The sequence below is a fragment of the Lycorma delicatula genome, chromosome 5, assembly GCF_047948215.1.
Source record: "Lycorma delicatula isolate Av1 chromosome 5, ASM4794821v1, whole genome shotgun sequence".
NCBI lineage: Eukaryota > Metazoa > Arthropoda > Insecta > Hemiptera > Fulgoridae > Lycorma > Lycorma delicatula.
The window spans coordinates 82,466,646-82,492,113 of NC_134459.1; the positions used below are offsets into that span (position 1 = coordinate 82,466,646).

A 25,468-nucleotide genomic window follows, 5' to 3' on the forward strand; every position below is an offset into this window, starting at 1 on the left:
AAACTATTGTTTTTGGTACCGTAATTTAAATATATATTTTAAATGTGTGTTGAATAATGTTAATAAAATGTACTTTTCTCTAATCCAATCATCATTTCCAAATTTTACATGTTCATTAATAATATTTTGATTGCTGTTTTGTAAACATATTTTCTCTTGAGTAATGGATTTAAAATTGTTGCTATTTATTTTTTATTTTTAAATGTTTTCTGTTTTTGAAAATATGTTTTTTTTTTCATCAGTGTGATCAACATTTTAAACATTATATTTAAACATGAATATTTAGAACTACATATTATTAGTGTACACTGTTTGAAAGAACATTTTGTACCATTCCTATATGTGTCCCTGTTTGTAAATTTTGTTCTTCAGGTGACCACCATTTTTTGCTGTGTAATTTTTTATACAAGCACACACATTTGTCATAACTTTACACAGTGTCTCTAGTTTCAGTGCAAACTTTATTTTTCAATTCCTGAATATTTGCTGGCCAACAGCTTTACACTTCAGATTTTGTACAGCAACATAAACTTTGGATTTCAGAAATCTCCACAGAAAAATTCATGTGTTAATAAATTAGGCAAACAGGATGCTCAAATGACATGACCAAGCTGGGAAACCAGGTGCTCTGGAAACATTCTTGTAAGGGTGTCATGAACATTCTTGCTGTGTGAGCAGTTGGATCCTGTTGGAACCACAATGGCTGCTTATTGATATTTTTAAGGTGTATTTGCAGTGTTATTAACTGTTGCCACATAACATCATAATTAGCTGCTATGCCAGTGTCAGCTGTGTCATTCTAAAAAAAAAAAATAGGGACCAATAATACTCTTAGAGGACACTCCACGCCACACAGTAGCTTTTATGCTATGAAATAATCGTTTATGGAGCTGATAAGGATTTTGAAATGCCCAGTACCTAAAGTTTTGTTTGTTTACAAAGACAGATAAATGAAAATGGGCCTTGTCAGACGTCATCAAATTATTGAGAAAATCGGGTTGTAAACAATAACATCCTTTTATTTATAGTTGCATCAATAATTAGTCATTAGTGAGTGACTGGAGTGTAATTGTCAATTTACTGGGAATTGTATAGTCTTGAAGAACAAACTCAGTCCAACCATTCCTGAGACATGTGGTTAATTGAATCCCAACCACCAAAGAACACCATTAACAATATTCGTTGGTGGTAACTGTGTTCCACCAAAGAACACCATGTTCTTGGTAGTGAAGTCCACAATAATGGCGTTATGTTTATAATCTCCAGAAGCTGTATATAGAAATTTGGATGTGCTCCTAAGTCTCTGTGCAATAATTCTTGCACCATTTACATCTAAAATGGATGGAACTTAATATCTGGATGCAACATCCATCACACACTTGTCCAATGTTAAGGGCTTGCAAATGCTGATAAACTGATCGCATTGGACTTTGCTATAAAGCAGCTCTTACTTTTGCAGTGTAACCAGGATGCGAACTATGCATGGCCTACCAGGTGGCTTTTTGTTTGAAACAGATGCTGTTGTTCTGAATTGCCTGACCCACCTTGTAATCGTCTTCTGGAGTGGAATTTGTGAAATCGTCATTCTGGTCAATTTCGAATTAAATGCTTCATTATTACAACACTATCTGCATACTTGAAAAAAGTTTCAACACTTCATACTGACTGCCATGGTCAGGTAATATGGTTGACAGAAAATGGTTTGAAATGCATTACACAATGGTATAAACATTAGCACTCCAGGAAGCTATGACCAACAATAGTACTTGATTTAAAATGGGTCATTTTTTCTATCGCACATCATATTTTATGTTTGTAAATATTCCTGAAAGAGTTTATTAAAATTTTTGTTTGCGCAGTGTTCCTTTTTAGAATTCTGTTTTCCCTGATTTATTTTACACCTGCCTTTTTTTCATTGTTTTTTTATTAAAAAACTTTAAAAGAATGTTAAAATAATTTTATTAAGTATTTTTTCTGTTGTAAATTTATTTATTTTATTATTATGTTTAAATTGACTTTTATTTGTCGTTTACATTATAACCACTTTCAGTTGTGAGTGCGTGTTATTAAATCAGATTATTCATTTAATTCAGTGTTATCTTCTATACACATTAGGACTCTAATCACACTACAGTACATTGCTAATTTTTGCTGGTGTGGGTGTGATATTTGCTATTAAGTGTTGTTACTAATATTATTTAATAATATTATTTTATTATGCATACCCAGTTATTTCTATCCTTTTCTATGCTAATATATAAAAAGTGGAATGTTCTGTTTTATTTCTATTTCTAAAGAGTGTTGAATATTTTTATGTAAAATCAAATTCCATTTTTATAGAAGAAAAACTAACAGTAAGTGAAAAATTATTTTTCTTTATAAATAATTGTTCTGGTTATAGTAATTTTACTGGTAAATATTTGACTCTTTTACATGTATATATTTATATACGTAGCATATATATACATAGCATAAATACTTTTATTATCATGAATTTCTCTGAAATAACAATTTCTATAATACTAAATTAATATTTCTTAGTGTGATTAATAACAAAACTGCATAAAAAGATAAATTAAAAAAAAGTGAACTAACTGCTTTTTTACATATCTTATTGAAACAAATTAGTAATTATTATAAAATAATTTTTAATTCTTGTTATATGTTTTTCTTTTAACATTAATGATATTATTAATATGTTGTAATTCTAGATATATGCCATCTTAGTAAAAATTCACATAAGTTATTTTTTTTTATTGAATTAAATTTATTATATTCAACTCGTATTTACCGAAATTTTATTTAAATTGCTTCAAACTTCTAATTATTCAGTGAAATGTTCTCTTCATATCTATATGTGAATTGTTTGAAAATAATACTGATAACAGCAAAATGTCTGCACACCTCTAGCTTTATGAATGGCCCTTAACTAATAAACTAGGATATTAAAGGAATAATCATAATAAAAAAGGAAAATTCGCTCTTGTGGTGTAAAATTCTCTGAGCTATTATTTAATATCTATGAAGCCCAAGGATTTAAACAATTTAAGTAATTCTGATACAGAAATTATTTGATTTTTTCTTGTTGTCTTCCATTATAGATATTTTATTATTCTATAGAAATCTAAATATCTTTATTTGTCTGCAAGTGTACACATATCCATGCATGTATGACTGTGAATCAATGAGTTGCATTTTAATGTAATTTTATACAAATTATCTGTAGTGTGGAGATTATCCCAAATTTGGTTGTTTTTGTTAAGATGTCCTTTATTTTAAATTGAGCAGCTGTAATTGGTTATATTGAGTGAATGGTCATAAAATTTTGTGTTTAATTTTAGAACCATTGTTGAGAGAACTAGAAAATTCAGCTCAGATATTTAATGCACTGTCAGATATTCCTGGTGATATGGACAATATTAAAAATTTATTTGAAGTAAGTATTAATTTTAATAATTTTGAATATTTTAAATATCTGTATTTGTTTGAATATTTTTAACAGTTTCATTGCTGCATATTTCACCAGTGGGTGTGCTCGAATGCCAGCTGGAATCAAATTAAGAGTGATATCTCATATTGTTGGCTCATAGCTCAATGCTCTTTATCAGTAGTGGTAAAGCTGTACCAAAATAATTCACCCACCTTGCTGTCAAAAGAGTCATTGAAGCAGTATATGTTTGACTTTTAATTCCATCTGTGGTTTGTAGTTCATTTGAATAATTCCATATGCCATATGATTCCAGAAATGAGTTATCATTTATCAGAAATGAGTGAATGAAACATTCACTGTATCTGTTTTAGATGACTGTAATCTTTGTTGCAGCTTTTAAATATATATATATATATATATATATATATATATGGTGGTCAATGCAGAATCATTGATCAATAATATCCAGCAGACATTTTGGCTTGTCTCTCTTGACTTTTTGATATTGTACTGGCACCTCTTATCTAGAGGTGTCATAAGTTTTCCTTGGGTGGATTGTTTGTCTTACACTTTGTTCTCTTGGGGTAGATAATCTTTTTCTCATCTCTCATTCCCATTTTCCGTGTCTTAATGTTTTGTTGACATTCATTAATTTGACTATGTCAGATCCTATTAGGCCCATGCGATGACACTGGATCTGTAGAGCCAATATATTCTCAGTGCAATCTGAGAAGAAGCTGACAATGGACTGGGACTCTGTTTCCCTTTTATATGGCTGTACAGGAAGCATAATGATTAAGTGTCTATCAGGTAAAGCCAGGGCTTCTATTCCTCCTAAAATGAAAAACTTAAGGCCATCAATTATTACAGGACATCAAAACAATAAAGACCATTTGGAACTCACAAATAGAAATTTGATTTTCTTACACCAATTATATACTAGAAAAGTAACAAATAATTTTACTTTACTATTTGAGTGAAAATTAAAAATCATTTTAGAAAAAAGTCATGAATTTTTCTTTGTTTAAATCCAGAAACACTTTCTTTTTGATACTAAATTGCCAACACCTTGAATGTAAGAACTGGGGACTGTGTTGTGCTTCATCTCTACATTTTAAATTATCCATCTAGTAATATGTTAATTTCAGTTAATTTTGTCAATTGATGTTCTATAGTCGTGTAATTTAAGTTTAGTTTTATATTATTCATGTTAGTTACTATTTTGTAATGTGCAAAAAGGAATTTTCTGGATACTTGATTTTGATTTTTAATGAATACATTGTATATGTAATCAAATCACCAAATCCACCAAAAACAGTGAAACTTAAGAATGATATTGCAATTTTTGTGAAAAAATATGGCAAAGAATATTATTAAATTAAAAATTTAATTTTTATTTACTTGATATACATGTAATTACAAATTTTGTCCAATTGTATAAAAGAACTTAAGAAAGAGGTAGATACCTCTAAAAACATTACTCATTGAAAAAAATTATTTATCTTTCAAATGTGATAATAATATATAAATTATATTTTATTTCTTAAGTGGGATTCATTGAATTGCATAATTTTATTAAATAGAATATTTAATAAAAATAATATGTTTATGTATAACTGCCTAAAAATTTAATCTAGTTTTCTAAGATGATTTCTGGGTTATAATTTTATGTTTTTGTTATTACTTCTTAAGGAATAATTCAGAAATTTTTGTATATTAATTATTGGTATATGTCAATAATAATTATAAAATGATTAATGATTTTTAAATAAAAACATAAAATGTTTCAGCTTCTGACAAAATATTTACTTACTTTTTAAATTCTAATGATGAAAAACATTATCTAAGACTTGCAAAAATTTCCAACTTACATGAAGAAATTCCTAAAACTGATAATGTTTTATATTTTAATGTTGTGTATAAAATGCCTTTTCTATTTACTTTTTTTAAACATTAATTCTAGCATTATATTTTAAGTAAAAATGGCATACTTTTTTCATGATATTGTGAGTGTTGGGTCATGATTAATTTAAAAAACTTAACAACCTCAGCATTAATTTTACATCATGTAATTATTGTCAATTAGAAAAATAACACAAACACTACAACTGAAATTATACATAACAGCTGTAATTTTATTGTTCTGTAAAAAATTACTGGCCCCATGCCAAATTTGTATGTACCATCATTTGGTATTCTGGTCCCTGATACACAGCAGTCAGTGGCTCTGCATAGTAGCAGTGATAATCTTTAAGTTACTCTTCTCTTCTTTGTCACATTTTTATTTTCAAATAAAAGTATTGAAATAACTTTTGTATTGTTATTATTATTAATTATGAAAACATGTTTTTTATGTAATAGAAGACTTTTTCTATCTCCATTTGGTAAAACAAAAAAAATATTGTGACCATGATTGTAATTGAGATTATCCAGTATTAGAGAGTGTAGCCCATTTTAATATCAAGAGAAAACTTTCTGTTTGCTAAGATTGGTCACAGGAGGGGGTTTCATGCGCATCCTTAAATGATTGTTTAGTTCATTAAACCTTCTGTTTATTTTTACGTTGAAATTGGTCTAAAATCAAACAAAGAAGAAAAATATTTTTTGAAAACTTATTTGACAGGAACATGATAAATCTTATAAATTATCTTAGGGAAATTTTAAGAACTAGAATACGATGGTTGAATTGATTATAAGTTCTTAAATATGCCATGCTTTTTATTCCTATATTTTATTCTTTTTAATAAAAGTATATGAGTAACATGAATAAAACTAAAATGATGAAAGTTGAAGAATGCTTAATAAATTAATATAAATATCCACTTGACACAAAAAATTATGTTTATTATATCATTGGATTTCTCTCTGCAGGCTAAAACTATTTTTTAATAATACTTAACAGTATGTCTTTTTTTTCAAACTCATAGTATCCTTTCATGACATCTAAGAACTTATTATTTTTTTCATCATGCATTTCCTTTTAATACATACCATAACAAACATATTGTTTAATTGGTTTTTTCTTTCTAGGTTTCTTTTCAAGTATCATCAAGGCTGACCGATATAGTATTAGAAACACATCGCCGTAGACATCTAGCATATTTAATGGCTGATGAGGGTTGCTTAGTTGGAAACCCAGAGGCGGCTCCCAACCTTCCAAAACAACATTTAACAAGGTTAGGAACTTTGGTTCAACGCTTTGCTTCTACTTTTGTGCATGGCTTGTACAAAATGACTCTTGGATGTTTTGTTCCAATATCTCATTTTAATAATATTGATCATATGCAAAGGAAGAAGATGAAAAAGTGTAGAAAAAATCAGTAGTGTTAATTCAATAAGTTTTTTATGGCATGTAGCTTTTTGTTGTACAAGGTGTCCAGCTTAAAAATTTTTCATTCATATGATAAAAATTGTACATCACTAAACAAGTGATGTACCAAAAAAAAATAAAATAAAATCACTAAACAAGTTTTTATTTAATTTTTTTTTCATGTCAACATTTTTTGTTGCGTTGAATTAATTTTTATTTATGTATTCCATACTGTTACTCTTTACTGATGTTAATCATTTACTGTGTTAATTATTCAGAATACAGTGGACAGTTATGGCTATAGTAATTTTCAGATTTCCATCTTCAGTTTATAAATGAAAGAAAGTTACATTTTGTAATGTAGGATATTTATCATAGAAGCTTTTTCTTTAAAATATTCAATTAAAAAAATTTAATCCTAAGTTCTTTTATTTAAATATTAAAATTAATTTAGTATGACTAAAATGCATTATGCACTACTTAAGATTCTGAAAATAATCACTATAGATAGTATTTTTATAACAAATGACAGTGATTTTAATTTATTTTCTGGTGAATATAAATTAGTTTACCTTAATTGTAATCTACATATCTCGATGTTTTGTAATAAGAATATTTCTTTTAATTTATCTTTTTCAATTCTTGCTCCATCCTAAAATGCATTACCTTACTTTGTTTTAAAAAAAAGAAACAAGCCGTGCAAATTTTATTTGAGGATCTGAAAATTTTCATATATCATATTATTTTGAAGTAATTTGGTAGGCTTTATATAAATACGCCAGCCGGATGAAAAGTAATTTACATCTCCTCGTAACTTTTTTTATGATTGAGATAACTGGATGTGATTTGCGGCATTTGCACTTGTACTGAAGGGCTATTTCAGTGAACGTATATTCCACTTTTTTGATTTTTGGACACTGGGGGGGGGGGGCAACCAAAAAATTTCAAATGGGACCAGTGGTCCTTTGATATCATTTTAAAGAGTTCAGTGAGATGAGAAAAGTGAGACAATTAAAACTAAATTTTGATTGCCCAATCCAAAATGGTGGCCAACAATGTGCTTGTTTCAGATAGCTAGAACTATGGTTGTATGCTCTCTTACAATTTTTTTGTTATTTGAGATATCCAGATTCTCACTTTGGAAGCCTTTTCTGATAAGAAAGGCTAACTCAGTAAGCCCCAATTTAGAGTATTGGCCTTTAGGGTGGGTGGTGGGGCAAGGACGACTCAAATATTTTAAATGGGATGTACAGTCATGTGATAAATTATTTTAAAGATCTTTGTGAGATGAGAAAAACTATATTAAAAAAATTTAATTCTGTCTATTTAAACCAAAATGGCGACCACAAATATTGTTACGTTAATTAAAAATTGAAAAAATTAATTATTGAAATTATTCAAATACTTGTTTTAATTAAACTTACAATCTTGAAGAATTCTATTTTAAGTAAATAACAGTTTGCAATTGAATTACTTTTTCATGTGTAGCTAATTCTGTTTTATTTTTTAAAAAAAGTCCTATAATCTCGTGAATTAAAAATATTGCCTAATAAAATTATTTCAGTTAAAAAATCTTATTGTTTCTCACCTCATATTAAGTGTTCAAAATGCCCTCCCTGTTTCTCCATGCAGTAACACCTGTCTCATTGTGAACATTTACTTCATCTAATGCATTCTCTTAATTATTTGAGAGAAATTGGTTGTGAGCTATAAACTGTTGATTTTAAATGCTCTCACAGAAAGAAATCATGGATATTCAAGTCAGGTGACCTGGCTGGTCATTCAGTACTCTCACGTTAACTTATCTAATGATTTGGAAACTGCTGGTTCAATGCATTTCTCATGTGAGTGTGGAGCAGAGGAGCACCATCTAACTGAAAAAGCACATCTTCTCTCATGAATAAAGGTTGTCTGTTTGAACCATGAGCTATCTCAATCAAGTTTTTGAGACCTGAAATTATATGCTCATTCTGCAAAGTATAGAACATTTCACCATCCAAGTTACTATTAATGACAAATTGTCCAAGGAGTTATTACCTGTTGTACCACTCCACACAATTAACCGCTCTGGATGCTGGCGATGGCTTTCACAATACTAGTGAGAATTTTCTTGGGACCAGTACTTACTGTTATGTTTGTTAACAGCCCTGTATAAAGTAAATGAGGCTTCATTAGTGAACAATATTTTGAAGCAAGCAATAGTTATCCTCTTGTCAAATTCTGTGTCAAAATTGCACTGAATTCAACCACCCTACAATCAAAATCATGTTCAATAAGTTCTTAAAATCAATTCAGTCAATAAGTTCTTAAATTCAATAAGTAATAATTGAATCTTATGTGGATGGTTTTTATGTTTGTTTAATACTTTTTGCACTGATCACATACATAAATTATTATTTCTTGCAATCGCTTTTGCTGATTTTTGATCATTAACAGAAATTTCTGCTAACATCCTTTTTTAATAACTTTTCTGTACTGTGTTGGCCAGGCTTTTTCATCTAAAACACTACCTGTATGTTAAAACTTTTCTTTTAAATTTGTGACTACGATCCTGAAAATTGTGTGATTAGGATGCCTGCATTAAATGCATTAGTTGTTCCTTTATATGTTTCCCCAAATAAAAATATGTTTCTACACTTTCTTGAATTGAAAAAATATATTGTTTCTTACCAAAGGTTTATCGTAGATTATGGTTTTTTTTTAATTTAGTTAAAAAAACAAAACCAATTTTTTAGATCAGGTTAAACATTTTTAATCTAAATTAACTTTTTTTTTAATTTTAATTTCTTTAATCTTTTTTACTGTTTTTATTTTTAGACCTTTGTAATTTAGACATTTTTAAGCGTACTAATAACGAAACACAAACCTTCATCCAAAAATAAAATTAATGCAGTTGCACTTATATCTGTATCAATATCTGTTAGTTATTTATCACAAAATCATCAATTAATATAAATTTTGAAAAATGTAATTTACCTTTGTTCAATTGTTGATCAGCTGTTGACATTACCAACTTATGAAATAAAAATTACTCTCTTAAGAGTTTCTATGAAATACAATTTTAATGTTAAAAAATGAATAAAATAATAATAACCTTCTATCCTTAAATTGAAGGCTGTAAGTATAATTAAAAAAAGTATTTGAACAATCTTAATAATTCATTTTTTCAATTTTTAATTGACAATGACATTTGTGGTTGCATTTTGGTTTAAGGTAATGGCACCTATAGATGACACATTAAGGATTTTTTTCTACATCTTGCACCGTGGAAACCACAAATTACAGAATTTTTCATGACTGTTAGTGCTCAAACAGGCTTTGAGTATTTGTCTATCAGCTAGAAAGTTTTCAGCGCCCTACGTTTACATAGATGTAATGGAACTAATTTTTTTTTAATCACTCAATTGGCCCCTATAGATGACATTCAAAATTCGTTCGGTTCATAGAGATGACAATGACAGCGCCTAAAGATGACATAGGTTTCTGTGTAAATTAAAAAGCCAAATTAGCAAAAATAATAACACATTTATTTTAATTGTAATAAAGAAATTAAAGATTTGCAACTTGGGGCACATCATAAATCTCCCTAGTTGAACTAAATTTGGTGGGCGTTTTTATTTTGCCCACAACATCGTCCCAAGCATAAAATAACCGATCCTCCCTTTGAGGCCATTTCCACAGTCGCCCATGACGCACCATGGCAGTCACGACGACTCCATCTTCTTTGACAACGATTATCCTACCAGGAAAAATATTATTTTCGTATCTTACGGCAACATACTCCCCAACCTCCTTCCTTGGGGCTTGCAGCTCATTATCGGAGGATCCTGAGCTTTTTACATCCCATTCACCTCCAGACGACGATTTCAAACTCCCAGCTTCGTCATTTGATAAAGCATCTGAATCTTCACTTTCTTTAGTTTTTCTAGAATGGGTCAAGAGGCGCCTCGCGGCTTTTTTGCACTTCTCGTCCTCTTTTTCTTGCCTCTTTGTAAGCCTAGCCGCCAATCGTTTTTGTTTCTCCTCATCTTTCTGTTTCTTCAGATCTAACTTTTTCTGGTGATACTCCTGCCACTGAGAGGATGAAATCACCGAAAGGATTTTTTCCTTCGACCTTCTCTTTTTCGGTACCGTACTTTCCTTTGGCCAGAAAAGGCATCTTTTAAAAGGCGACGGGATATAAGATGATGTAGAAGGAATAGGAGTTTCTACAGGAGAAGAAGCTTCTAAAGGAACAGAAACTTCTAAAGAACCCGAAGCCTCTAAAGGAGCAGAAACTTCCAAAGGGACAGGAATTTCCATTCCGTCTTCAACAGAATCTAAAGGAGCAGAAACTTCCAAAGGAGCAGAAATTTCCATTCCGTCTTCAACAGGATCTAAAGGAGCAGAAACTTCCAAAGGAGCAGAAATTTCCATTCCGTCTTCAACAGCATTTGCTAAAGGGGCTTCCAAAATAGTCACAGTATTTTTTTCTAATCCTGTTGTCACCTTCTTCCATAGCTCGTACAGGGAATGGTCGGTAACAGGGATGGAATCTTTATCCCCACTAAAAGAAGCAATTTTTTCTGCCCCGATTACTGTCTTGAGCCACGGAATACAATTAGGACAGCACAAATTAGTTTCTGTATTGGGTTCAGTTGCCTTCGGTGGCGCACCAGGCCTAACAGTGACTTCCAAAGGGTTCCAGGGCACTAACCCACATTTTTTGAACCCATTTGTCAAAATTTCTGATCGATACACATCCAATAAAAGTTGATTAAGTAAGGCGCAAAAATTACTTTTTGACACTTCACCACCGCTTAATTGATGTTGTAAAGCTTTCTCCTTCCACGAAGCTTTCAGCGTATGAAATACGGAGACGTCCATCGGTTGCAGCAAATGGGTGGCGTTGGGGTATAACGCCACTAAAACGATGTCATTTTGGCTGCAAAGCTGACTAACCTCCATAGATAGATGGGAGACGTGGCCATCGACAAAAAATAGTACTGGCCGCACTATCTTTTCTTTTTCCAGCCATGGAATGAACTGGTTTCCAATGTACTCATAAAAAATTGCGCAGGTCATCCATCCCTGCTCACTTTTTCCTATAGCCCATGATGTGGGCACATTTACGGTGATATGGAGCGGAATACGCGTATAACGGAAGACTACCAAGGGTGGTGCAAGATCTCCATTAGCATTGCCCGTAAAGAGAACTGTAATGCACTCTTTCTCGTCATTACCAACCACTTGATAAATATTTTTACAACCGCGTTCAGCCATAACTTTTCCGGCTTTTGGTTGCAAGAAAAATGTTGTCTCATCAGCGTTAAATACGCGTTTGGGGGTCATCCAAGACGCTCGCCAATCCGTTTCCCTCTAAATACGTATAAACGTCATTCTTCCAGCCGTCTAATTGCTCGTTTGTTATTGAGCTCCTGCTCTTTGTTAAATTTTGGGCAACGCGATTAGAAATCCGAGGGTGTCTACTCATAAAACTGCCATACCACTTTTTGGATGGAACCTTATCACGGAAAATGTCCTTCCCTAATTGAGCGGCTAATCTTTGCATGCTTATTAAAAAGGTTTCTTTCGAAACGGGAAATCCTTTTCTCGCTAATTCAAGGACCAATTCCTCAATTTTCAGTTCCTCATCGGCCGTAAAAGCCGTACGGGCTCCCATTTTTCTTGATATTGGGTTGATCCCTTTGACCTTGCTCCGAAGTGTAGAGCGGGGTATTTTGTACTTCTTAGCAGCCGCGTACACAGGTACCCCACGCATCACGTCATCCAGGGCTTTTGTCATAACTTCCTCATCATACTGCAGAATTTTTGTGGGAGGCATCGTCTTCATTCACCTAAAAAAATAAAAAGTTAATTAGGGATCGTATGCATAACCTAAAGATGACACGCTAAGAACCTAAGGATGACATAGCTGTCAGCTTAAGGTTCCTGGACAACTATTGCACCGAAATAAAAATCCCACATATTCTTTTTATTTTTTAACTTCTATAGCACTGAAGCATCAATCGGGGCTAAAAAACTTTAAGATGACAATACGATCATCTTTAGGAAACTGCGCCTTTTAAGGAACCTAAACATGACACCGCCTTTGCAACCCCAACCCATAACCAAAATGACTGTGCAAAGCGCTTTGTTGTGAAATTAAGTCTAACAATGACAAAAACTTATTTAGGTATATCTTTGCGATAAATATCGAGATTAAAAAACTTAAATAGTAAATACACTTACCTTAACCAAATCACTAGAATTGAAGCGAAAAACAGCAAATGATACAACCACAAACATAAACAAGACCGTATTATGGAAACCAAAATGGCGTTTGATTGTTTTGTTATGTTGTCTCCAGGGAGAAGAATCAGTGTTGTCAATGCAATAAATAAAATTCCCGCTACTTTTTTAAAACTCTTGTTTTTTGAAAGGTTATGAGACACTGTCATCTTTAGGTGGTATGTCATCTATAGGTGCCATTACCATAAATAGTAAGAATTTAATTTTTTTTAATACAGTTTTTCTTATCTTGCTAAAAATCTTTAAAACAAGGTATCACATGTCTGGTATGTCCCATTCCCATATATGGGACACAATATATATATATGTATATATATATCCCCATCATATATGTCCCCATCAATGTGGTATGTCCCATATATGGGACTGGTATGTCACATTTAAATGTTTTGAGTTGCCCTGCCCCCTGCCCACTCTGAAGGCCAAATACTCTTGAGTTAGCCTGTCTTATAAGAGAAGATTCCCAAAGAGAGAATCTGGATACCTCAAATAACAAAAAAATTAAAGGGAAGCATTCGACCGCATTTCTGAAACAAACTCGTTGTTGGCCACAATTTTGAATTTGACAATCAGAATTTAGTTTTAATTATCTCATTTTTCTTGTTTCAACAAACTCTAAAATGATATCAAACGACCATTGGTCCCATTTGAAATTTTTGAGTTGGTCCCTGCCACCTAAAAATCAAAAGAGTGAATGTATGTTCATTGAAGTAGCCCTTCGGCACAAGGAGAAATGCTGTAAACCATATCCAGTTATCTCTCAATTATAATAAAAAAGTTAGAGGGGGATGTAAGTTACTTTTCTGCCACCAGGTATACATATGTATACTTGGTGGCAGAAAGGGGGGGGGGGTTTATTCATGAGGGTGAATAAAATTTAAACGGTAATTTTGCTATTCTACACAGCAAGCAGTTCCAAGCTGGATAGCGGAGTCAGAGATTAATGTTTATTGTGTTAGAGAGGGAGGACTATCTTTGTTAGCTCCTACGCTCTGGTCTGTTGTCAGTATAGCCATGAGCAAGCAAGAGGTTCTGTCGTCTGTTGCACAACACATAATTATAAAGTTGTTAACTAATGAAGTCATTAAACCTGCCAAAATTTTAACTCATTTAAAGATATAGTTTGGGAATGCTACACTATCCCAGAATCAAGTACATACACATGGGTCAGACAATTTAAAGGCAGACGAGAAAGTGTAGAATATGAAAGTCATGATCGATACCCAAGTTCAAGTCTCACAGCTGACAACATCCATGCTGTTTGAGAGCTTAACGAAGGTGACTGCCAGTTCGCCGTTGTAGAAATTGTGTCAGAAGTGGGTATGAGGTATTGGAGTGCTCAATCCATTATCACTGATCATCATGGCTTTAGAAATTAGTGCTCAATGGGTTATGAGGTTGTTGACCAAAAATTAAAAATAGGTCAGGTTGGAGATCTGTGAGAGACTTTTGAATCAATTTTGGCAAGAAGGGGGATGATTTTTTGAGGCGCATCGTTACATGTGTTAGACATGGGCCTATCATTACACTTCTTGAGTCAAAAATGGCACGTAAGGAGTGGTGAAGGAACAATGAGGACTGCCCAATGAAGGTCAAACCTGTCTTGTAAGCCAGAAAAGTTCTTGAACGATTCTTTTTTTTGACAACGGGAGTTATACTCATTGATTTTCTCCACAATCAATGATTAGTGAATGCAGCTTACTGTTGCCAACTGTTAATCAACAAAAGCCGCCTACTGAAACAAAAGACAGGGTATGCCCATCAGAGGTGTCATCCTTCTCCATGACACCAGGTCGCATGTTGCAATTTTGACAAAGGATTAATTGGAAATAATGTACTGGGAAACCCTCGAACCTCCCTACATTCCAGTTTTATCCCACTTTGACTATTCTTTATTTGCGCCCTTGAAAGAATTGTTTGGAGGGGAACAGTTCAAAAACGTCAAGGAGTGGATGCACAATTAGTTGAAGATTCGCACTCAAATGTTTTATAAGCAAGGAATATTCAAGCTTCCAATTTTTGGCAAACTTAATCATGCAGGAAACTATATAGAGAAATAATGAAGGTATGAATTGTGTATATTATTAATCAATAATTTTATAAAAAAAAATTACCATTTATATTTGATTCACCCTTGTGTATATATATATTGTGTACATATATATATATTTTTTTTAAATTACATTTTGTAAACAATTTAATAAATCTTAAAAGTAAATAATTGTGTCAGTTTTATATGATATACATAACAAACAATTTTCTAAAAATAATGAGTTTTTGGTAACTCCAGTTGTTGTTAACTATACCCATTACCATTTATATTGGCTGTTTTTCCCCCCACCTGTCATTAGCATTTACTTGCTTTGTTATCCCCACTATGACCCAATTCCCTTATTCTGTATGACCGTGTACAAGTTACTATGAAAACAGCGCTCTGCTTTTGCTGTGCAGTGTATGTGTATGCTATGAATTATAAAGAAATTACACAGTGAGCTAATCATTGCTTACTGTTTTAAACAACTTATGTGTGAGAGAGTACATGTCTGTATGAACTGATATCCTATGGTGGAACCTGTGTGCTGCACACGCAACCTGCTGATATTAATGATAATGAGTATAGTTATTTATTTTTTTAATAATTAAAATAATAAAATTTTTTCATTAGTTTTATGATAGAATGAAAACATGGGTAGTGTAGTTGTGTTGGTGAATATGTTATGCAATGGTCATTAGTGTAGTTTCATGTCGCATTACTGTAACTGAAAATAGACAATAGATAATACTGTATAATTTTAAAGCAGTAACATGATGTTAAAAAGGAAATGCTCCATGCAGTAAATAATATCTTCCCAATATTTTTAAAAGGATTTTGTGTTTTTTTGCTGAAGAAAGGTTAAAACAATTATCTATTAGAAATAATGATAGGTTAAAACCTGAGGATTTTGTTTTTGTAAATTTCTAATTAACTTCAGACCTGGTTTCATTGGCTTAATTGACCATTACTGGTTATGATTAATCATAACGGTCTCTTTTTCAAGTGTCGATTTCTTTAAATATAATTTTAGATACTTTTCAGATGACCTTTTTCACCAAAGAATAGTAAAAATTTAACATCCTAAGAATTTATGAACAAATTTTTTTTGCTGTTATGTTAATGATGATGTTCATTTGTTTAACTGCTTGTTTGTGCCAAATTAATTGTTTTTCTGGAGAGTCTCAAGTTTTTTTATACTGTAGATTTTAAGTGAGAATATGTATGAAAATGCTATTAACAAAATAAAAATTATTAAAGTTATTAATAAAAATAATTTGTTACTATTATAGATTTTTTTCATCAGATTTTTTTGACTGGTTTAATGCAAGCTTGTTTTGCCTGTGCTATTCAGCATTTTATATTGCTCCTGCTTTGTCCATCTTTAATAATTCTACGTTCCAAATAACAAAATTACCTCTATAATCAATTCTCTTCCTATTTTTTATATTCAGTGGTCCATCTATATTATTTCTACTTTTGAAATACTTTCAAATACTTTCATTACTTTTCTTTTGTTCTTGTTTATTTTCATTCAGTAGTTGCATAGGACTTCATCCATGCCATTCATTGTTTCTTCTAAATGTTTTTTACTCACAGCAGGAACTACTATATCATCAGCAAACCGTAAATCTTTATCTTTTCACCTTGCACTGTTACTCTGGATCTAAATAGTTTTTTAACATCATTAACTGCTAGTTCTGTGTGAAGATTAAAAAGTAACGGGGATATGGAACATCCTTGTTGGACTCCCTTTCTTATTACGGCTTCTTTCTTATGTTCTTCGGTTATTACTGTTTGGTTCCAGTAAATGTTAGCAATTTTTCTTCTATCTTTATACTTGAACCCTACATTTTTTTAAATGCTAAACATTTTATTCCAATCTACGTTATCAAATGCCTTTTCTAAATATGTAAATGCTGACTATGTCAGTTTGTTTTTCTTTAATCTTCCTTCTACTATTAATCTGAGTGCTAAAATTGCTTCCCTTTTCCTATACTTTTCCTGAAACCAAATTGTTCTTCCCCTAACACTTCTTCCACTCTCCTCTCAATTCTTCTACACAGAATTCTAGTTAAGATTTTTGATGCATGAGTAGTTAAGTTAATTGTTCTGTATTCTTCACATTTATCAGCTCCTGCTTTCTTTGGTATCATGCCAATAACACTGAATTTGAAATCTGATGGAACTTCCCCTTTTTCGTAAATATTACACACCAGTTTGTATAATCTATCTATTGCTTCCTCACCTGCACTGTGCAGTAATTCTGCATGTATCCTGTTATTCCGAGGGGCCTTTCTGCCATTCAAATCTTTTAATATTCTCTTAAATTCAGATCTCATTATATCTCCCTTTTTATCCTTTTCAATCTCCTCTTTTTCCAATATAACCTCAGTTTCTAATTCATTTCTTCCGTATAACTCTTCAATATATTCCATCCTCCTGTTGACCTTTTCTTTCAACTATAAATTGGTGTACCATCTTTGTTTAACAAGTTATTAGATTTTAATTTATGTACCACAAAATTCTGCTTAACTTTCTTGTGTATGTCTATTTTACCAATGATCATTTCTCTTTCCAATTCGCAACACGTTTCTTTAATCCACTCTTCTTTTACTAATTTGTACTTCCTGTTTTTAGTATTTCCTAATTTTCGATAGTTCCTTTTAGCTTCTTCATCACTAGCATTCTTATATGTTCTATGTTCATCCATCAGCTCCAATATATCCTTTGATATCCAAGGTTTTCTAACTGTTATCTTTGTTCCACCTAAGTTTACTTCTGCTGATTTAAGAATTTCCTTTTAAACATTCTCCCATACTTCTATATTTTCTACCTTACCTTTTTTACCCAGACCTCTTGGATGCCCTCCTAAAAAATCTGTTTTACCTCCTCTTCCTCAAGCTTCTCTAAATTCCACGGATTCATCTGACACTTTTTTCAGGCTTTTAAACACCAATCTATATTTCATTATCATTAAATTATCATCGCTATCAATGTCTGCTTCAGGGTAAGCTTTGTAGTCAACAAGTTGATTTCTAAATTTTTGTTTAACCATGATATAATCTATCTGATACCTTGCACTATTGCCCGGCTTCTGTATATTCTTCTATTATGATTTTTAAACTGGGTGTTGCACCCAATACTCAATAAATCGGTCCCTTCTTTCATTCCTTTTGCCCAGCCTGTATTCACCTGCAGTATTTCCTTTCTTGCCTTTTGTAATGCTAGTGCTTGCATTCCAATCTCCAATTATTATTAAATTTTCATCCACTCTTACGTGTTTAATTGTTTCGTCAATTTCTTCGTATACACACACTACATCATCATCATCATCATAATGGGTGCTTGTAGGCATATACATGTTAACAATAGTTGGTTTAGGTTTTGATTTTATCCTTATTACAATGATTCTATTGCTATACATTTTGAAATACTCTACTCCCTTCCTTATCTTCTTGTTCATTATGAAACGTACTCCTGTCTAACCATTATTTGAAGCTGAGTAAATTACTCTAAAATCACCTGACCAAAAGTCGTTTTCCTCTTCCCGCTGCTAATTCAAACTACATATACAAATAAACTATCCATTTCCCTTTTTAAATTTTTTAACTTCCTTCCTTTTTTAGACTTCTAACATTCCACACTCCGACTCGTAGAATATCATTTTTTAATTTTTTTGATGACCCCTTCCTTAGTAATCCCCACCTGGAGATTCGAATGGGGGACTAGTTAACCTCCGGAATATTTTACCAAGGAAGGTGCAGAGAGCTACATTTTCTTAGAAAAAAAAAACAGCCGTAGTTTTTCATTGCTTTCCGCTGCGCAGTACTCAGAAAATTCAGTGATGTTGATATGGCTGTTTATGTCTTCATGACCTACAACTACTGAAAGAGCTGCTGCCCTCTTTCAGGAATCATTCCTTAGTCTGGCTCTCAACAGATACCTCTCTGGTATGGTTGCACTTTTGGTCCAGCTACTCTGTATCACTGAGCACTCAAGCCCGCTCACCATCACGAAGGTCCCTCGATTTATAGAGGGAGTATTATAGATTAATTATAAAAAAGAAAAAAACTGTAATATAACACTTGTATGTTTACTTTCCTGTCATTTTTAAGAAGATAATTTTTTCATTATTTTTATTACTTTTAAAAGCAGTTAAAAAAAATCATTTACTGGTGTTTTAGTTACATTGTAATACGTGAAAAAGACTGTTTCTTAGTCTCAGTATTATTCCTGTTGGCAATAGCAAAGTTAGTTCTTAGATTGGCTGGATGCTGTCCTTTAATGCAATATTTTTTTTTAATACTGTCATTATTGATGTGAGCACCTAATTGTGCTCGTGCTTTAAATTGGGAGTGTTTAATGTGGCAAAATCTTATTTTTTCTGAGTAATTTAAAAAAATAAACCTAATATGATTTATGTTAGTTTAACGTGTGCGTCACATTATATGATTTAACCATTCACATTTATTTTGGAAAAATATCTTTAGAGAAAAAAATCTTCTTTTCCTTGTAAAGCTTTACTTATTGTAATATGACTTATTTAACTGTTGAAGCAGTATTTTTATTTCTTAAAAATATTTGTTAATAGAGAAATCAAATTTATGATATTGTGCTACTTCTTAAACTTCCAAATTGAATTTACTGCAGGAATACTGTTAATTTTCATATTTCTTTTAATTTTAGTTCTCTTTGTATTTGTAGTGATCTGTTTTAGAATCTCTAGTTCTCCAGTTTCATAACTTGTGTTTCTTGAGTTATGAAGTAGGCATAATTGATAAAATTGAATTTAAAACATCATTTATAAAATTGATAATTGTATAATCAATTTATTTTATTATTTATGTGAAACATTGTGAGTTAGCTTTATCAGATGGCATGCTGTAATAAATAATTATTTACCGTACATGTTATTTTTTATATGCCTAGTGTAGTGTTAAGTTTGTTTACAACACAATTCAATAACAAGCTTCTGAAGTTGGAAAAATTCTGTGTAGATTGCCACAAACAAGTTGAGAATTAAAATGTTATTAAATGCAAAAATAGCATTTATTATATCTTGCTTGTTATTATGCATCAGATTTTTCATGTTGACATAAGTTTATGCCTGGCTTGATGATGTTAAATTGTAACAAATTATTTTATCTTTCATGAATATTTTTTAATTTTTATTGCTGGACACCTGTTACTTTTGTTTATATCCATACATATTAGTAAAGTATATATATCTGACTGGTAGCCAGTTACATAAATCCATATTCATTCTAGTTTATGTAAATATGATCGTTTATAAATATAATATGCATGTTTCATAGTATTGAAGAGTATTAATAATTCTCAGTTTTAAGAATTATTCATGTTAATAATTCAGTTCAGTCTGTTTTAATAATTCTTCTCATGAAATCATAATCCCTCTATTATTTGCATAAAGAGTCTTTTACATTAATTAGTAATGGTGTTTCATATATAAATATTTTAATTTTATATACTAAATATTAAATTACCTAACTGATGATGATTTATGTCTGTGTGATAGATTGCTTACAAATTGAATTGGTTTATGAAAAAATGCTTAAAAATTGGAATTTTAGTTGTTTTGTTTTTTCGTTAATATTCCTGTGTGTTGCAAGATATTTTTTTTAGCATACTTTACCATCTTTTGCTTTCTATTACATAGACCAAAAATTTGAATGAATTTACTTCTTTTTCTATTTAGTTGTTTGAACTGCTTTGTTTGGTTGTGAATCAGTGTCATGTGTATATGATTGAATTGGTGAAAGTGTTGAGAATTTTTTTTTATGCACGTTTAGTGTAGAATTATAATATTTGGAGTGAACACTATTAGCTAGTTAATTTATTAATTAATTTTTTTTGTAAAGTAGGTTATTGTAGTTTTTAATAGGATATCATTGTTTCCCTGAAAATTTTCCTGCTGCTGTGTCCTAATTCATTTTTTTTAGAAATATTGTGTTGATTAATAATGTCAGTTTTACTGTTGTTACAGGTAGAAGAGCCATTCAAAATAAATTGTAGACTTTATTTGAGAATTTTATTTATTTCATATTTTTCATGAAGTAATGAGGATTAATCAAGCGTGTTATATATATATATATATATATGCTATGTTATATATATGCTATGTTCAAAAAAAAATTCAGGCTGTCAATTTTTTCTGCTTCAGTGATGGAACAATTTTTATAAGTGCCACCAATTAGGTTATCATTCCATTTGATCTAACACATTTACCTATATTTCTTAGTGTTGAACAGTTACTAAATGCAGCCAGATATTTCAGTAGATTGTTATATTACAAATTATGTTGTAGATAAATTTTAAATCTTCCTATTGGCATTTCAGGATTTATTTGAAAGTTCAGGTCATTTACATACATGTACATTCTTGTATTTAATATTAAAAGTATTAATTGAAAACTTTATATTATATGTGCGTATGAATTAAATTTTTATTTATTTCATTGCACTGCAATTTTAAAAGTTTACATTTATGAAAACAAAAGTGAAATGAAATTTTCATTATAAAGAACATTGCTGTTTTTTTTAGTATGTTGTTCAAAGTTCCATTTATGTTTATTTTATACATTATAAAAATGTTATTTCCTACTCACAGAATGTAAATCAGTTACCATCAAACTGCTCAATTATATTTTGAAAATTGGTGTTCCAATCTCACACCTATTAATAGATTCCTGTTTCCTTTCTGAAATAGTGCTGTTAATATGTGCTATTACGCAATAATCAAAGTTTACTGATAAAACAGGTATTCAAATCCAGTTAAAATAACTATACTACTGATTGCATTTGAATCTGGGTACTACAGCCTCACAGCTATTGTAACTCCTAATATTACTAACCAGGTCAGGCTTCTTAAGATTTTTCTTAGCCCAAGCAATGAAAGAAGTTAGTTCTGGAATTGAGTTTTATAAACTGCAAAGAGAAGTACTATTTTTCCTTACATAATTATTTCACCTCGACTAGTAATGTCCCAAAAGCTTCTATATTAGGAAGAAATTACATCAGCTGAATCAGACTTTTATAACATTGTGAATCTCAGTGAAATGTTGTATCTTGAAAACACTTTGCATCCTGTTTCATGCATCCCTACTGTGTTGTCTCATGTTGGACTCTTGATTTTCATCCATCATGATTATGTCATTACCATTATGTTTAAAGTAGAGAGAATTGTTGACATATATAAAGGGTGGAACAGGGGAAATGCATATTTGTCACTACTGCATAACTTCGGTTATTTTAATTATAGAAAAAATAATTTTACTTTAAATAATAATATTTTTATTGCATTTTTACTTCCTTGTATGAAGTAAAGAAAGTATTGTGATTACGAAACGTTTCGGTTTTCACATTTCAACAGAAATATCAATTTTGACCATACCTGAATCCATTTTGACTAGTTTTGGCATGATGTTTGTATGTATGTACCTATCTTGTATAACTCAAAAACTATTAGCCATAGGTTGTTTAAATTTTGGATTTAGGATTGTTGTAACATCTAGTTGTGCACCTTCCCTTTTGATTGCAGTCAACTGAATCAAAAGTATCCAAAAAGCCCAGAATCCCAAAAAATCTGGATTTTGAACTTTCTCTTAACTGCAGTAATAAGCTCTCATTGAGAGCTTTTCAACAATATATTATAAGTGTTATTTATTTTTATTGGTTCTAGAGTTAGAGCCAAATAAAATTTTAACTAATGAAATATTTGGATCTTACAAGGGAGGCACATCGGTTCGAATCGGACTTCATCTCTTTTTTTTAATTTAAATATATTGATTTATTAATAATTGTTAACCCGTGATTGTAAAAAAAATTTACATTAAATAATTATTCAAAAATAAAAAATCAGAAGTTATTAGTGAAATAAAATTTTATGTACTTTTAAAAATGAGTATGTATAATTTAATAGGCATTATTACATATGTGTGTATGTAATAGATTTGGTGAAAAATCTGCTTATTTAATATTAATTGAAAATTATAATTAGAATCGTATTATTTTTGGATTTTCTAATTTAATTTCTGTTTAATTTTATATACATTAAAGTTAACTACAGAGTGACTGAAAATAGACCTTCAAGAACAACATAAAACACTGAGGCATACATACCCGATCTTTTATAAATAATAAAAAATTCTAATCTTTTAGTTCATTACTCTTCTGATATTGTCGGACAATATTCTTCCAAAGCTGGAGTTGATCATCATTTCGTTTATTTGCTTTTTGTTGCCAATCATTTAATCGCTCTTTGGTTTGATGTAATTCTTCTGATCTTAATTTGTGTACACATTCTCTAGTTTTCAAATTTTCTCTCTGTATTCATCATCCTCTCTTAATCTTTTTATTCTTTCCTAGGTCTTAATGTTTTCTTCCTCCTTATATTTATCACGTCATCTTCTCTTAATGTTTGTATTCTTTCTTTGTTTGCAACATTTTCTTCCTGTTTATTTTTTTCTGGTTTGCAACATTTTCTTCCTTTTTATTCTTTATTTGGTTTTAACACTTTCTTCCCCTTTATATTTATCATCTTCTCTTAATCTTTTTATTATTTCTTTGGTTTTAACATTTTCTTCCTTTTTATATTTATCATCTTGTCTTTTTTTTAGATATATTTCTTCATGTTATCTTTCTTTTTCCTGTATGATTGTTTCTTCTTCATTTTTGATTTTTAAACAAATAATCCAATAATAAAAACTGAATATTTTACACCGTAAGGTCGAAATTAACATTTGTAACCAGTATACAGGAGTTCACTAAATGGAATAGTTTAATTGTTATTAACTTTTATATACACGACAACAGAAATCTGAAACTTTTTTTAATCAGCAACTCATGAAGATATGAATAATACTGATCTAGTAATACGATTAGTAAAGGGACTTTTATTCTATCTTAATATTTCATGTTGTTTTTTTTTTTTTTTTCTGAATTTTTATGGGCATCGACTGCTAAGGTCATTAGCCCTCGTCACAATCTTTAAAAGAAACTACTATCACCATCTGGATCGTCATATGTAAAGGTGTAAAGGGCCCTTACATTTTATTTAAAAGCACAAACTACACAAAACATTTAAGACATAAAGACAAGGACAATCACAAACACTTATGGGGTGTAAAGGGCCCCAATATTAAAATTTGAGATAGGTTCCCAAAAGACCATTAAATTAAAATTAAAAATTAAAACTTATCCTACCATATCTTTCTTCTACGAGTCTCATTTATAGTTTGTTTAAGCACCCTCGGGGCGACCAGAACCGCCGTTGAGCAGTATATCAGTCGCGCCAGGGTGCCGTGGCAGTTGAATCCTTCTTATAAACAGGCTATAGGCATGCACAGCGTACGCCCACAGCCTCGCGCCTTCATCCACCCTTGAGGGTCCCCCATGCCATCATCGGACACACCCCGACTCACTGCTCTTGAATGCAGGTGAGCCAAAATGGCCTAGGCAAGAGGGCTACCTCCCGTCACTATACGTGCCACGTTTCAAGACTCCCTTATGTATATATGCATACATTTAAAATTAAAATTAAACTTATCAATACCATTTTTTCTTTATATATATATAAACTACCGCTTAGAGTTTCTTTTGTCACAGCTTTAAACTTTCATTTTTATAGACTTTTTAGAAGTCCACTGGCGTGTAAAAATGCAACTATATTTTCTTCATTTCCATTATCCAGATCAGCAGTAATATTATTTCTAAAACAGAACCTCTTTCTGAGGTCCTCATATATGGTACACTCTTCTATAAGATGCTTGATTGTCAGTGTTTTATTACAAACACCGCACATTGGTCTCACTTCGCCGGTTAACAAATATAAATTTGTTAATCGCGTATGACCGATTCTAAATCTGGTCACCGCTACTTGTTCACGGCGAGTCAACTTATAGTCGCTTTTCCATTTATAAGGAGAAGATTTTACTGTGTTTAATTTTGTATTTAATCTCCTCCATTCAGCATTCCATTTGTTTTTTACTATGTTTGTTAGACGGTTTTTAACATCTGCCACTCTTACAGGAAATGCATCCAAATCATCGCAGACTGTTGCCTTTCTGGCAGCTTCATCTGCGATTTCATTACCTGTAATACCAGCATGCCCCGGAGTCCATACAAATACGCATCGCTGTCCTCGTTTTAGTACGTATAAAATGGACAGGATGTTTGCAATTAGGACATCCTTAATGTTCTTGTTCCGAATTGCGACGAGTGCACGCAATTAATCGGAACATATTAGCACTCTCTCTTCGCAATAGTGTTCAGTGTAGCGAAGAGCTTGCTGAATTGCAGTGAGTTCTGCCGTGTAGACACTGGCCACATCTGGCAGTCTCCAAAAATGGGCTTCTTCATTTACATATATCGAGCATCCAACACCA

The 25,468-nt window shown here is 31.3% G+C and overlaps 1 protein-coding gene across 5 annotated transcripts in view; it reads left to right on the forward strand.

Moving 5' to 3' along the window:
* LOC142325137 (small G protein signaling modulator 3 homolog) overlaps positions 1–25,468 on the forward strand; it is a 127,944-nt gene that overhangs the window by 52,402 nt on the left and 50,074 nt on the right. For all 5 annotated transcript variants that reach the window (XM_075366510.1, XM_075366511.1, XM_075366512.1 and 2 more), the window contains 2 exons: positions 3,342–3,436; positions 6,461–6,606. In XM_075366510.1, coding sequence (XP_075222625.1) covers positions 3,342–3,436; positions 6,461–6,606 — 241 coding nt within the window. The remainder of the gene's footprint in view (positions 1–3,341; positions 3,437–6,460; positions 6,607–25,468) is intronic.